General features: G+C 45.5%; 1 protein-coding gene across 2 annotated transcripts; it reads left to right on the forward strand.

Annotated features, from left to right (window-relative positions):
* Window positions 1-1,026: 1,026 nt before the first annotated feature.
* OCIAD2 (OCIA domain containing 2) lies at window positions 1,027-13,748 on the forward strand. 2 transcript variants are annotated; one of them, XM_087827552.1, is made up of 7 exons: window positions 1,027-1,083; window positions 3,158-3,278; window positions 6,907-7,003; window positions 8,607-8,660; window positions 11,636-11,683; window positions 12,375-12,492; window positions 13,403-13,748. In XM_087827552.1, exons 2-7 carry the CDS (start codon window positions 3,216-3,218, stop codon window positions 13,482-13,484), a joined length of 462 nt encoding a protein of 153 aa, XP_087683678.1. In that variant the 5' UTR covers window positions 1,027-1,083; window positions 3,158-3,215; the 3' UTR covers window positions 13,485-13,748. The 2 variants fall into 2 exon arrangements, with proteins under 2 accessions (XP_087683678.1, XP_087683680.1); XM_087827554.1 differs by lacking the exon at window positions 11,636-11,683.
* Window positions 13,749-14,609: the final 861 nt, after the last annotated feature.

Raw genomic sequence — 14,609 nt, forward strand, 5'->3', positions numbered from 1 at the left:
TGCACTGTGGAGGGGCTGCGGCAAGAGGCACAGAGGCCCAGGTCAACAGTAGGAAAAGGCGAGAGGGTGAGGGCCTTCCACGTGGCCCACAACCTCTTCCAGCTCGACACAGGTAAAGGTCAGAGGCTGGGACTGACTGGCAGGAGGCTGCAGAGAATGGACAAAGAAAGTGGCAAGAGAAAGCCTGGGACCAAGCTGACCTGACTTTGCAAACTCTGGGTGTGGCCTTCCACCACTCAGCCCGCAGCCCATCAAACCAGCGTGATAGCAGGCACCCTAAAGCCTTGTAAAAAGGATTGCACGTGGGCGGGTGCAAACTTCCAGTTAAAAACTAAATCAGTCATGGGGATGTCGTGTAGGGCATGGTGACTGTAGTTAGCAGTACTGTGTGGCGTATTTGAAAGCTGCTGAAGAGTAGACCTTAAAAGCCCTCGTCCCAAGGGGGCCGTGGGGGAGGGGGCCAGTGGTAACCGGGTGACAGTGTATGAGGATGGATGTTAACTGGACTTACTGCGGCGATCACTGTGCAGTGTATACAAACATGGAATCGTTATGTTGCACACCTAAAACTCATATAATGTCATATGTCAATTATGTCTCAATTTAAAAAAAAAGTGTTGCATTTCATCGAAGTCCATGCCGGCCCGGGAAGGGTGCTCAGTATTTGAATGACATCAGGAGGCAGGACCCACCCGGTGCCAGGGCAAGTCCTGGGGGTGGGGTGGGGGTTTCAGGCGGGGGCCAGGCTTGGGCCTGACAGGTGAGGGTGGGCACCGGTGCCCCCGACCGAGGCAGGGACCGCAAGGGGGGAGCAGGGGTGCGCCGAGTGACCCCGCGAGCGAGAGGCAGCGAGCGGAGGGGGCGGAGCGAGAGGAGGAAGGAGCCGGCCGGAGGCAGCGCGGAGCGGGAGTGAGGGCCGCGGGCAGAGGTGAGGGGCCCGGGGCTCCCGCCCGGGGCCGGCGGGCGCGGGAGGGCGGGCGCGGGAGGGCGGGCGGGCGCGGGCGGCGCTGCGGCCGCGGCGGGGGGCGGACTCGCTCTGCGGGCGCCGACCGCGCGGCCTGGAGGGCGATCTTCACCTTGCAGGTGAGCCCGCCGGGCGCCCGCGGGGGATGTCGCGGAGACAGTGGCCTCCCCTGGCCGCGTTGTCCCGGGGTCCTTAGGAACCGGGGTACGCGGCGGGCCGCGGTGGCCGCGCGGGTGGGCTCCGGCCGCCCGGAGTCGCCGCTGCCAACTCCTCTGCGCTTTGCTCGGACTCCGCTGCAACCTAGGAGGGGCCGGGGGGGGGCTTGGGGTCGTGCGGGCGGCCTCCGACTGGGGGTGGCAGCGGATTCCAGCACCTTGATTGTGGGCTTGACACCCCCTCCCCCGCCAGAGAGTGGGGTGGCCCCCCTCCGGCTGTCCCTCCGACCACTCGCGCCCCCCATCCTGCTGCCTACCTCTCCCCCACTGCCCACGGTCAGCATTCCCCCCCCCAGTACTCCCCGCAATAAGGCAGGACCCCAAACCAGCCCCCGGCCTGGTGGCGGGCGCTGCACCTGGAAGGCAAGACCCTCGGGAGGGTTGCTTAGATGCGGGCTGAGGATTAATTGGGTGCAGGGGACGTGAAGCGGAGAGTGTCTCTTTGCTTCTTTATTTAAGGCAATGGCCTGACCCTGACTAAGAATAGCTATTCTAATTTGGCCTTAGGTGCAAAGACTTCCCGGAGTTGTCAAGAAATAAGGTGCCCAGGGCCACTCTGACAGGGCCCTTCACTCCCCGCTGGCGGTGCCCTGGGCACTGTGCGCTGAGCTGGGGCCTATGGACCCCACTCCTCCTCCTCAGCTCTCATTTTTGCAGCAGCCCCTCCAGGTTGCATGTTCATTACCCCCACTTAACAGCTGAGATAACTGAGGCACAGACACATCATGTCATTTGCCCCAAAGCACAGGGTAGCAAGGAATAGAGGCAGGACCTGAATTCAGGTCTTCCTGATTCCAGGACTGTCCACTCTAGGGGGTCATGCTATCTCTACAATAACATCAGGTCCCTAAGGTGAAGCTGGGTACAGGTAAGGGCCCCCCGGCTCATATGCACGGCAGTTTAGTAGGAAGCAGAATTGTATATGATGTTCATCTTGCAGGGAAATCAGTGGCACTCATGTCGTCCAAGGCTGCAGAGGGCAGTGGCCATGGGCCAGGCACGGGCTCAGAGTCCACCTGGACTATGTCCATTGTTGCCAAATCGCTTTCCTGAGCCATGTGACACCAGTGATTCATTCCCTCCCCTCTGTACAAGCTATTCCCTCTCAGCCATTTCCTCGGCCTTTCCTTTTCCTCTCTTACTGATATTCCTTTGGCCTCAAAGTTCACATTCTCCAATACTCTTTTTAGACCATTTTATTTGTTTCTCACTTTACCTATCATCTCTATGATGGCAGGTCCCAAATTCTCCTTTCCAGTCTCCCCCTCATCTCTAACTCCTGACCCAAATCTTTGAATAGTCTAATCTCTATTGGCCAATCCCAATGTATGCACCCACAGGCACCCTAATTCAGCATTTCAAACTCAAATATATCCTCTCTATGCCTCCCACCAGGGCGTTGGTTCAGGTCTCCATGATTCCTTGCCTGGACTATCACTGGACTGGGAAACCGGTTTTTATGCCGGGAGTCCATCCACCCTCTACAAGCTCAAGAGTCCTAGTGTCCGGTATCTCAGACCTGACCAGAGAGAGCAGACCTTTCTCCCTCTCCTTCCTTAGCACCCTGGCATAGCTAGTTCTGGGGAGCCCTTGGCATGTTGTGTAACTGCTGACTTATTTGGCTTTCCCTTTACACTGTGAGTTCCTTTGTCTTATCCTTCCTTATATCCCCTGGCCTGGCACATAATAGACACTCAGAAAATATTTGTGTAGTTGATGGCCTTGTAATGAATTAAAACTCCTTTTAAGACGCAACTTATAGGTAGTAAAAAATCTCACTGTTTATAGTGTGACGTTTCGTATCTGTGTGTTGATGAGGGGGGAGGAGCGTCAGAAAGTAAATTGGCAGATAAGGTTGGCTATTGACTAATGACAAAATGAAAGCAAGTTTTCAAAATACGTGAGTTGATATTAAGGGTATTTACGGTTGATATGAACATTCAGACACAGCACAGTGACTTTCTTCTATTTTCCTTAGACGTCGGGTCAACAAGTAAGCTGAGTACATTCAACTAGAAGAAGAGCAGACAGTCATCATGGCATCAGTGTCCACTCACGGAAACCAAGATAAGCCTCATCTGCCCCCACTAAGCAAGCAGGTATGTTTTTAGTTGGCCACCTGAACAAGAACATCATACCAGACTTCCCTTAACCTTGTCCAGTCTGGCCCTTTGTGGATTTAGGGAAAATAGAATGGGGAAGAAAAGTGTTTTTGACTGCCTCAAAAAGCATCTTTTGAATTTTTGTTTCCAAAATCCTTTCTTTACTCTTCCCTATTCGGCATCCAGCTTAACCAACTCTTACACAGGCTGTCAGTGACCGAAGAGGTTTCCCTTAGCAGAGCAAAACTCGTTGAATCTAGCAGAAGACTAACCTTACTAAATTTAGGCTGCTGACCGGTGTTCTTGTTCAGGAGAGCAGAGTCCTTAACTACTAAATTAGCCATCAGCTTGAGAACCCAACTTTGCAACTTGTTAAGAATGAATATTATGGGTTTCAGGGATACATAAATGAAGAAAGGAGAAAGTATTGTGATAGGTAAATGAAGTTCATGTTCTCCAGGGTCAACTTTTCTAGCTAAAAATAGTTTCTGTAGGAAGTGATCTTTAAGGAGCAAACTTCAGGAGCCGCAAACAGACAAATGATATCAAGTCACAAGAAACAGTATTTAGACACCTGAGTTGCCTTTGTGAAATGGAGAGCCATAAAACATTTATGGTTATAGAGAAAAGGCTCGCCTGAGCTCCTCTGGGGAGGCTCTGCAGGAGCTTCCATCTTGACTGTGGAACTCACAGTTGTTGTGGTGTTTGGGTCCCTGACCCTGGATGTGTGGATGTGTGAGTGTTTGGAGAAGGGGAGTACGGAAGGTGTTCCTTATTTCTGCCTCAGCCCGAGCAGAACCAAGAAGAGATACATACACTGGGATAGGAGGAGTGCTTGCTGAGGAACTAAGGTAAGTGGAGAGTGAGAACAGCTCCTTCTTGACACCGTGACTCGTCCTGACCCCACCTCCGTGTACTGTGCTGTGGGGAGTTGTAGAGAAAGAAGAGAGAGGTTTCTTGCTTGGGTTTCTTGTAGAGCTCTGAGGACATAGGTGCCATAGGGTCCTTCTACTTTGTTAACCAAGCATGTAAAGTGCTTGCTTGGCACAGTGCCCGGCCTGTGGGAAAGTGCTCAAGAAATGGTGACCATTATCCACATTGATATCTACTACAAACACAGAGTTCCAAAAATAACATAGGCAAAACCAGCAAGGTAAACTTCAAAAGCCGAGGAGCTGCACCTCAACAAGAAAACACTAAAACTCCCAGAGCTAAATGGCAGAGGATCTACATAAATAATTCGCAAAGGAGGAAATACTGGTGTGACTTTTTAGCAAGGAACAAATTAAATAAAATTTGTTTTTTAAAAATGAATCAACCACCCACAGAATGGGGAAAAAATATTTGCAAATCATATATCTGATAAGAGTCTAGTATCCAGAATATATAAAGAGCTTTTACAACTCAACAACAAAAAGACAAATGACCCGATTAAAAAATGAGCAAAGGACTTGAATAGGTATTTCTCCAAAGAAGATATATAAATGTCCAACAAGCAAATGAAAAGATGCTCAATGTCATTAGTCATTAAAGAAATGAAAATTAAAACCACAATAAGCCTGGCCAGTGTGACTCAGTTGGTTGAGTTTTGTCCCATGTACCAGCAGGTCACCAGTTCGATTCCCTGTCAGGGCACATGCCCCGTTGAAGGCTCCATCCCTACTAGGGACCGTGCAGGAAGCAGCTGATGATCGATGTTTCTCTCTCATCGATGTTTCTATCTCTCCCTCCCTCTCGCTTCTTCCCTCTGAAATCAATAAAAATATATTTTAAAAAAACACAACGAGATAACATTTTACACCCACCAGCATCACTATAATTAAAAAGAAAAACAAAACAGAAAATAACAAGTGTTGACAAGGATGTAGAGAAGTTGGAACCGTCATACTTTGTTGGTGGGACTGTAAAATGATGCAGCTCCTGTGGAAAACACTTTGGTGGTTCCTCAATTAGTGAAACATAGAAGTTTACCATATGGCCCAGCGGAATTAAAAATGTGTTCAAACAAAAACTTGTACAGGAATGTTCCTAGCAGCCCTACTCACAATAGCCAAAAGGTGAAGACAGCCCAAATGCTCACCAGTAGCCGTGTTGGTGAACAAAATGTAGTGTATCCTTGCAATGAAATATTGAGTCACAAAAAGGAATGAAGTACTGACACATACTACAACATGGATGAACCTTGAACACATTGTGCAAAGGAAAAGAAGCCTGACACAAAAGGTCATCTATTGTGTGACATCATTTACATGAAATGTACAGAATAGACAAAGCCATAGAGACAGAAAGCAGATTAGTGGTTGCCAGGGGGCCGAATGAAGGGAAGAGGGAATGAAGAGAGGCTGTTTAATGGGTATGGGGTTTGTTTTTGGGGTGATGAAAAAGTTCTAGAACTAGGTAGTGATAATGGCCACACATCATTATGAATGTACTTAATGTTGTCGAATTGTGTACTTCGGCTAAAATGGTAAATATTATGTTACGTGTATTTTACCACAATAAAAAATTAATGAGCCAATATGTAACAAAAGATCACAACCCAGGGCCAGCTACAGGGATTAATTACCTGAACACTAGAGATGAAGGGGGCAGTCTGGCTGAAGAATACATAGAGATAGATGCTCGAACACATTAGTTACCAGAGAAATGCAAATAAGACAATAAATTATTACTTTATACCTACTAGACTGTCGAAACTTATAAAAATGGATAATGCCAAGGTTAGAAAACCCTTTTTTTACCTAACCTGCTTGGACTCGAGCTCAAGTAACCTTAGGCCAAGAGGAACGTCCAGGCACTACTGGCGTCTCTCTCACATCAATGTTCCTCTCTCTCTCTCTCTCTTTCTCTCTCTCTCTCTCTCTCTTTCCTCCTCCCCCTCCCTCCCTCCCTTCCACTCTCTCTAAAAATCAATGGAAAAAACAAGTGAGGATTAACAAAACAAACAAAAATACTGTAAAACTAATAAAAGTAATTATGTCAAACATATCAATAGTTCCACCAGAAACTATATACAGAGCACTTACAAAATATGTTTTAAAAACTGTCAAGTAAGAAAGGAAACTATGTAGAAAAATACAGAGTGGGCTGCTGATGAGTTCATAGTCTAAAAATGCATACAGAGGCAAAAAGGTAAATTAGAATACAGGTCTATAAATACAAAACTTATGCAGCGCTCGGAGTGTGATCCCAGGTGTGCAAACACTGTGCTGTAGGGGAATCTCTCTCGTCACCCAGGAGGCTACACGGAACTTGGTCTGCAGGAAACTAGGTGGGCAGAGGGAGAGGGGGACGTTGCAGGAATCGTAGGCTGCATGGACAAAGGCCGGCGGGAAGAAAGGAAATGTGGCTTCAGGAATTCTCTCTGACTAGATATGTGCTCCATGCTCACTACTCGATGAGTCACTCTTTGCTTCTCCAGCTGGGATTATTTCCTTGCCTGAGTCCATCCAATGTTCCCCGCTGGAAGGCACTCGCGGGAACAGGTCATTGCTCTGTGCTGGCAGCCAGCACAGGACGACACGCTGCATGACCACAGCGAAGAGCTCGTCCTGCCCTTCTCCAAGAAAACAGCAGATGCTTTCCCGATGATTTCAGTCGACTCACCGTAGAACTTTCCTTACAGAGCCTGTTGTTTTGCCCAAAATCAAAAGTGCACATCCACAGAGCGGAGATTTCAAAGATTATCAAAGAATGTCAAGAAGAAAGTTTCTGGAAGAGAGGTAAATTGTACCCCTCTTAACCTTTGTTAACACTATGTGTGCTGTAATAAGCTGCCGAAGTATCATGTTAGAATTATGGTAACGATTTACTTTTGAGCAGGGACTTTGCATAATTCCTTGAAGACCTTTGATATCTGGGTTGTTCAGAGGTTTAAATCCATGTTGAGACCCCTTTTAAGGGCAGAGCTAATATCTGATTTAGGATCATTTTACCGCAGCAAAAAAGTCATACACACCTAATGCTGTCCTTCATGTAACCCAGAATGTGTGCCAAGAGTGTTATTTAGAATTTCTTGAAAGAGTAAAGCTTCCTAAATTGCACTAGACTCTAACCTCATCGAGTTCAGAAATAATGTCAAGTTTATTGCTTCATCCCAGAGCCAATACAGGGCTTCCCATATAGGAAGCACCTGATCAATATTTGTGGAATGAATGGAAAGTGGCAGCGTCCATTAATACTTCTCTTACGATGTCTCTGAAACAACCTCTTCTGCTGAGTCATCTCCTTCCTCACCCTGCTTGATATAAATAAGACAAGGGTGTGAATTCAGGCTGTGCTTTAAGGCCTCTTCCAGTTGGAAAAAAATCATGATTTGTCATCTGAAAATGTTATAATAGAACCTATAGATATAGCCCCCGTATTTGCAACATTGCTTACACAGGGATAATTTTACTTGGAGATACTCATTTTGATTTCTCAGATCATTCAGATTCAGTATCAGTTGTTTTGGAAGAAACGCTCTTTGGAAGTTGATATTTGTTATGCATTACTATGATGATTGATTGTGTTCCTAGCGATGCATGTCTTTTCTGACAACCTATGAGTAAGTAATGTAATTAAACTCTACTAGACTAAAATTTCAGTATGACCCATTCGCCTACCATCCGGTAGATGTGAGTGGAAAAATTGATGGCAATTTAATTTGTCTTGGTTGCTAGGAAGAGCTAGATGTTTATCACCGCTCTCTGCTTTTAGAAGTCGTTTGACACATTTTGACAGAACAAGAAACTGCCTTTGCCAGACTAACTTGCCTATTTTAAAAATCGCAGCTAAACATTCCCCATGTTTGACACGAATGTAGTAATCTTGTAATCCTCAGAAAATAGACATATCCAAATTGTGCAACAAAATATCATGAGAGACAAAAGCAGAGACTTGTTCTAGATGGGATGTGCAGGACTTTCTTGTACTGGTGTTTTACTTTCATATAGGATTAAAAATTTCATAATATATAGTTAAAGGCAACTCCCAAATTCAACAGCTACATGTCCACACACACACTGAGAACCTGTGTTGTATGTGGTGATCAGAGTCTAGTGCGTGGTGGGCACTCAGTAAAAGTGGATGCCAGAGACCGAGTCCCGTGGGGTTTAGGTTTGTTCGATTAAAGCCCTACATCAGGTTCGGTGCCCCGGGCAGACCCCAAGAAAATTATGCAGACTGTATACTTAATAAATATTTGTTGAATAAGTAAAATAACAAGTGAGTAAAAAGTAATTGCCAAGGTAGGTAAGAGAAAACACTCGGAGTAATTCTTCCTGACTTCTAGGTGAGGTGCCAAGTTCTAAAATCCCAGGACTGAAGGGCTTTTTTGTTTTACAGCTCTGCCTTTTTCTCTTGGAAGCATGCTTGTTACCCAAGGACTAGTCCACCACGGTAAGAATCAACATTTGTTCAAGAATTTAACTTAAGAGAGCCCAGTTTCCTGTGACCCCCCTGGCTGCCCTTTGGTGCTTGGCATTTATTTTGTGGTGAAGGAGTTATTCACGCAGGCTTTTGCCTATTTGCAGCATAAACCCCTCCACCCACCCCTCCGGAAGATGTCCTAATCCCCAGAATGAGTGACTGAGTTAGTTTACATGGCAGAGAGAAATTAAAATTGCAGATGGGAAGGCTGTTCATCAGCTGACCTTAAAACGGGGAGATTATCTTGGATTATCCAGATGGGCCCAGTGTAATCAAATGGTCCTTAAAAATTGGGTCAGAAGATGGAACCAGAGAGATGGGAGCATGAGAAGGACTCACCTCAACACTGCCCCCTGTGAAGATGGAAGAGGGGCCACGGGTCCAGAGGTCAGGAATGGGGGTGGCCTCTAGAAGTTGGGGAAGCAGGAAACCCTGGACTCTCCAGAAAGTGAGGCAGCTCTGCTGGCTCCTTGATTTTAGCCCGCTGCTAAGGTCTAAATGTTTGTGTCCCTCCCCCACCCTCCAATTCACGGGATAAAATCCTAACCTGAAAAGGCGATGGTATTAGGAGGTGAGGTCTTTAGGAGGTAATTACCCTAGGGGGTGGAGCCCTCAAGAATGGCAGTGCTCTTGCAAAAGAGACCTCACAGAGCTCCCTAGGCCTTTCCACCACAAGAAGTCTGCAAACCCAGAGAGGGGCCTCACCAGCCGTGCTGACACCCTGATCTTGGACTTTAGCCTCCAGAATTGTGAACAATAAATTTCTGTCATTTATTAAGCGCCACTCCCCCCGCCCCCCAATCTTGTTAGAGCAGCTCAAACAGACTAAGACACGCAGGGAAACTCATTTTGCGCCTCTGCCCTCCCCACATAACCTCTCCCTGCCTCCTAGCTTTCCAGTTCATCTCCCTACCCTTCCTCTCTTGCTCCCTTCCTTTTCCCTGTCTTGGTCTCACCAGAGGACCCAGAGGCATGGCCTAGTCCCCAAATAGCAAGAAGGCACCTGACCCTGTTGAAGCCCATTATGTTGAACACTGCTGAGGACCAGGATTTTAAAAAGAGCATTTGTGCCCAGCAGACATGAAAGAAGACGTTCTAGTTCTTTTTTGGGTCTCCAAGACCATTTATCTAGGAGAACCCTAGTTCAATCAATATTATTCTTAAGGATTAAAGTTGATTGACTAAATATGATTTCATTTTTATAACTCGAAGATAGTCTTTTTATAGAAATATATTCATCCATCAGTAAAGTCTTTGTCAGATCATTTTTGACAACAAAGACATACAGTCACAACATCTATAGGGATTATGTCCTATAAATATTAAACTTGTCAAAATCTGTCACCTCTTGCCTGTGTGCCAATATACTTTTCCAGGGTTGTGTATTAGTTTTCTATGATTACTTTTACAGATTACCACAAACATAGTGGCTTAAAACAAGACAAATGTATTATCTTGCAGTTCTGGAGGTTAGACGTCCAAAATGGGTCTCACTGGTCTGAAATCAACGTGCCCGCAGGGCTCCTCTCCGGGGGCTCTTGGGCTTACTTTCCCTTTCCAGCTCCTAAAGAGCACCCACATTCCTTCTTGGCTCGTGGCCCCTGCTCTGCCTACGGAGCCAAGTTCTTCTCATGCTTCTGTCCCTGAATCCCTCTTCTACGGTCAAGGGTCATTGTGGCTATACCCGAGTGATCCAGGATAATCTTCCTATTTGTGAAGTCATCTGATTAATCTTAATTCCTTTTTCTACCATCATTTCCCTTTGTCATACAAGATAACACATTGACGGTTTCCAGGGACTGGATATGCGCATCTTTAGGAGGCCGTAATTCTGCCCGCCACAGGTAGTAATGTTTTTATTGAAAAGCAGTGGTACGTATAGAGTCACGTGTGGAATAACAACGTTTCGGTCAGTGACAGGCCACGCACAGTGGTGCCCCCGTCAGATTAAAATGGAAAGCTTCCCGCGGACTGGGGGCCGCAGCCCTGGCACCGCTCCTCAGGTGCTTGGGCCCCGCCGCGCTGCCCGTGAGACAGAGGGTAGCCACAGGAGGCCACGTCGTGCTTGGTAACGACGCCAACCGACCGCGTTGCCGGTTCATGCGTTTGCCATCCCGCGCTTTTCATCCCTGGTTTAGACGGCCCCTCCCGCTTCCAGGGTTTGCAGCAGCCTCGCCACCTCGTGTTTGCTGCCCCTTGATTCCATCGCTGTCTTGTGCCGGCTTTAATCCCGTATTGTCTGGCACAGGGCCGCGCTGTGCAGGCCTGTGGCCCAGGGACAATAGCTGATCCCACAGCCTAGGCGTGCAGGCCCGCGCGCCTGTGCTTCCTGATGTTTGTACAGCGAAGAAGTCGCCTCATGACCCATTTCTTACAGCGCAGTCCCTGCAACTGTGGGTCCTGAAGTTGGGCTTCTGTGTTGAGCTACATAAAAAGGGGAGGGGGCAGTGAGTGATCGCTCGGAAATAAGTTGCCGGCTCCACCTCTGCCTTGATATCTTTAAACAAGCCTTGAATTGTCTGTTTCATGTTCCTTTTCTATACACTAAAGTTAACACTTGCTACTTAGCCAAAATGGCTATTTGAGAGTTAAATGCAATCAAGAGTTGAATTATAACTCTTTTAGGGTCATCCCTTCTAATTATGAATCTGCATAGCCCTGGCCAGGTGGTTCAGTGGGTTGGAGCATAGTCCCATACACCAAAAGATTGGGGGTTTGATCCCCGGCTGGGGCATATACAGGAGGCAGCCGACCGATGTTTCTCTCTCTCTCGCTCTCTCTTTCTCTTTCCCCCTTCCTCTCTCTCTAAAGTCAATAACAAAACATATCCCTGGGCAAGGATTAAAAAAAAATCTGCGTATATCTTAAACTTTGAAGATTTCCTTATAATTTATAAATTTAAATAAATAATGAAATGAAATAATAATGTATGTACTACTCCTTAGGTTATTTAGCAGCTAACCCAAGATTTGGATCATTGCCTAAAGTTGCACGTAAGTCATAGAAGTTAAAAAAATTATTTTTTAAAAAGAAGATGTCTGTAGCAACTAGAGATATGACTGTCCAGGTTAACCAAACTGCCTGCATGGAATTTCTGGAAAATCAGTCTTTCTTTTCCGCCACTTTACAGTCCTTAGTTCATTCAGCGCTTTCTGGTGTCAAGTAGAGCCATAGGAACCTCACCTAAACAGTCCTCTTTAAAGCGTGGACTAGGAGCGCCTGGCAGAGCACACAGGGGATACCTGGGGGGTTCCTCTGCCTCGTGACCTCTCTCTCCCACAGGCAGGATGGACTGCGGCTCCACAGGCCCCAACCCATAAAGAGAATTTCCTACCCAGTGATTTGGAGGCTACCTATAGCCACAACCCAAACCATCCCTCCCCTGGTGGCCTCAGACATTTGTTTGCTGGTTGGACCTTCCTCCGGCTGCCCGGCTTGGGGTCACCCCTTTGCTTGCTCTGTCCGGGCCCTTCTACTACCAGTTTAAAACTGAGTCAGAAAGTCTCCAGTTCCTAGTCCTGCTCTTCAATAGGGAGCTTTATTCTTGGAGTGTTTGTTCACTGATTTGTCATGGTACTTTTAATATTAAAGTTATTATTATTCATGAAGAGAATTCTAGAAGATAACTAATGGAAGAGATGCTGAACCTTTATTTAACCTGTCTTTCCTTACCTGCTTTTGCAGTTGCTGGTATTGTGGGATACGGCCTTGGGAAGGCCTCATACATAGGAGTTTGCCAGAGTAAATTTCATTCCCTCGACGATCAGCTACGTGGCTCTGGTTTTGGTCCAGGGCATAACAGGTTTGCAATCTGTTTGATTGAGGGATTGTAATGAAGATAGTTATAAAAATATAAATAAAAGATCATTCACCATTTATAATATGAAACAGTTTTTCTTCACATCCATATGTTGGGGAAAAAACCTCTTTAAACCCCCAGTTTTGAGTTGTTGCCATTTAACTTCAATAATAACTACTTATTATTTAGCTTAGGTACCTATCTCATTTGCTTAACAAACATCTAGTGAGTACCTACTACGTTCAAGGCACTGTGCACATCTCAAAAAAATAATTTAATCAGCAGACATGGCTTCTACCATCATGGGATTACACCAAATTTAAACAGGTTTCTCTACTGCAGGACTTTTCAGAGCCTTTACTGTGTTAATATATACTCTGATTCTCATTAGGGGTTATAAGCAGTAGGACTCTGAAGTTAAAGGCTTTGCCTTTACTGTTAGAATACCTGAGTTGAAAACCAGATCTACCACTTATTAAATAAACTATGTAATCTTAGAAAAGTTTCTTAAACTCTGTAATCTTCAGTTTTCTCACCTGTATAAAATCGTGAGCAGGATTGTTTTCATGGAACGTTACAAGGAATAGAAATGACTATGAAGCTCAGTAAGTGCTCAGTAAATAATAGCTATTTCTACTATAATATTATAGGACTAGTGGTGGGGCCACGTTTCACTAAAGACTCTCACTTGTCACAGTGGGTTCTATTTCAGAGACAGCATGGTACTGTGAAAAAAGATCATTACTGGCCTTTTGGGGATGAAATTCTGGCGATCTCAAACCAAGCAACAGCTCCTATTAGTCCCTAAAAAACTAGGCCGGTGAACTTCAGCATAGGAAAATGTCTCTCAATAACGTGTTGAGACCAGAGTTTGCAGCGTCAGAGCACAAACCGCTCTCTTGCTCTGTCCTAGGCACTGCCTGCTTACCTGTGAGGAGTGCAAAATCAAGCATGGGTTAAGTGAGGACCGAAGCTCACAGCCTTCCGCTTCCTAGGCTCTGCATCTGCGGCTTTTGAAGTTTCCTAAACCTCCAAAGCTGTACACATTTGAAATTTCAAGTGTACTTGAAAAGAAGATACAGTGAAACCGAAACATTGTGATTCTCTCTATGGAAATGCTTTCTGTGGAAGATTCTCAATTGATTTGAGTGTTGTATGTTTTTCTACTATGTAAGAACATGTTGGGAGAATTCACACACCAAAAAAATTATATTGCATTCTAACTTGCTTACAGCGAAGTAAAAAAGTTTGAAGTCCTCTCTGAGTCTCCCCATCCATTCTTTCATTGTGCTTTAGTCCTGGGTTTTAAGATCTCTTAAAGAGGGCAGGAATGAAGGTGGAGGAACTGGGGAAATCATGCCCCCCCCCCCAAATTATCGTGTATGGAGGTGGAAACACAGGGCAAGAAAGATTGCTTCTTATAGGTATGTGGGGTGCTTAATGAAAAACATGTCACTCCAGAGAGTCTCAATATGAATCAACTGTCCTTTCAGTGACCTCGGTGACTATGCCTCATGGGTATGGTGGAGTTTTGCTTAGCTCATGGTCATCACTCAAGCACTGGGTTCTTTTTATATACTGCTTGTGCTAAAAGAGTAAACACAACTTCCATGGTCCCTTCTCTTCCCAAGGAACAGTTTGTTATGGGAGGAATCATGGGAAGAATTAATTCATAGAATGATAAACTTTTAGGGTTGTAAAGAACTCAGAAGCAGCCAGTTCAGCCCCATGAGTTGGATTCCTATTTACTGCCAGGTTTTTTGTGTGTGTGTTTTTGCAAAAAAACAACAAAAAAACCTCTTCCATTAGGGACCTTTTGTTTTATGGCAGGTTGTCTGAGCCCTACTTGAAAACTTCCCGTGCATCTTTGCATTTTCTCAGGAAAATCTTTTACATATGTGTCACCGTTTATACATTGGGCATGTGCGTGTGCACATATTTGTGTTTTGCATAGTACAATTTGAAACCTGCACCATATAGATAAAAAGGGAAATCTTATCAGAAGTTAATACTTGATATGAAACATTTTATTTTAAACATCAAAAATATTTGCAAGTTTCTATTTTTACGTGAACATTGAGTGTATGAAATGGAGTGATTCTGACTATTTCCTTATGTAT

The sequence above is a fragment of the Miniopterus natalensis genome, chromosome 1, assembly GCF_054644295.1.
Source record: "Miniopterus natalensis isolate mMinNat1 chromosome 1, mMinNat1.hap1, whole genome shotgun sequence".
In the NCBI taxonomy this organism is placed as follows: Eukaryota; Metazoa; Chordata; class Mammalia; order Chiroptera; family Miniopteridae; genus Miniopterus; species Miniopterus natalensis.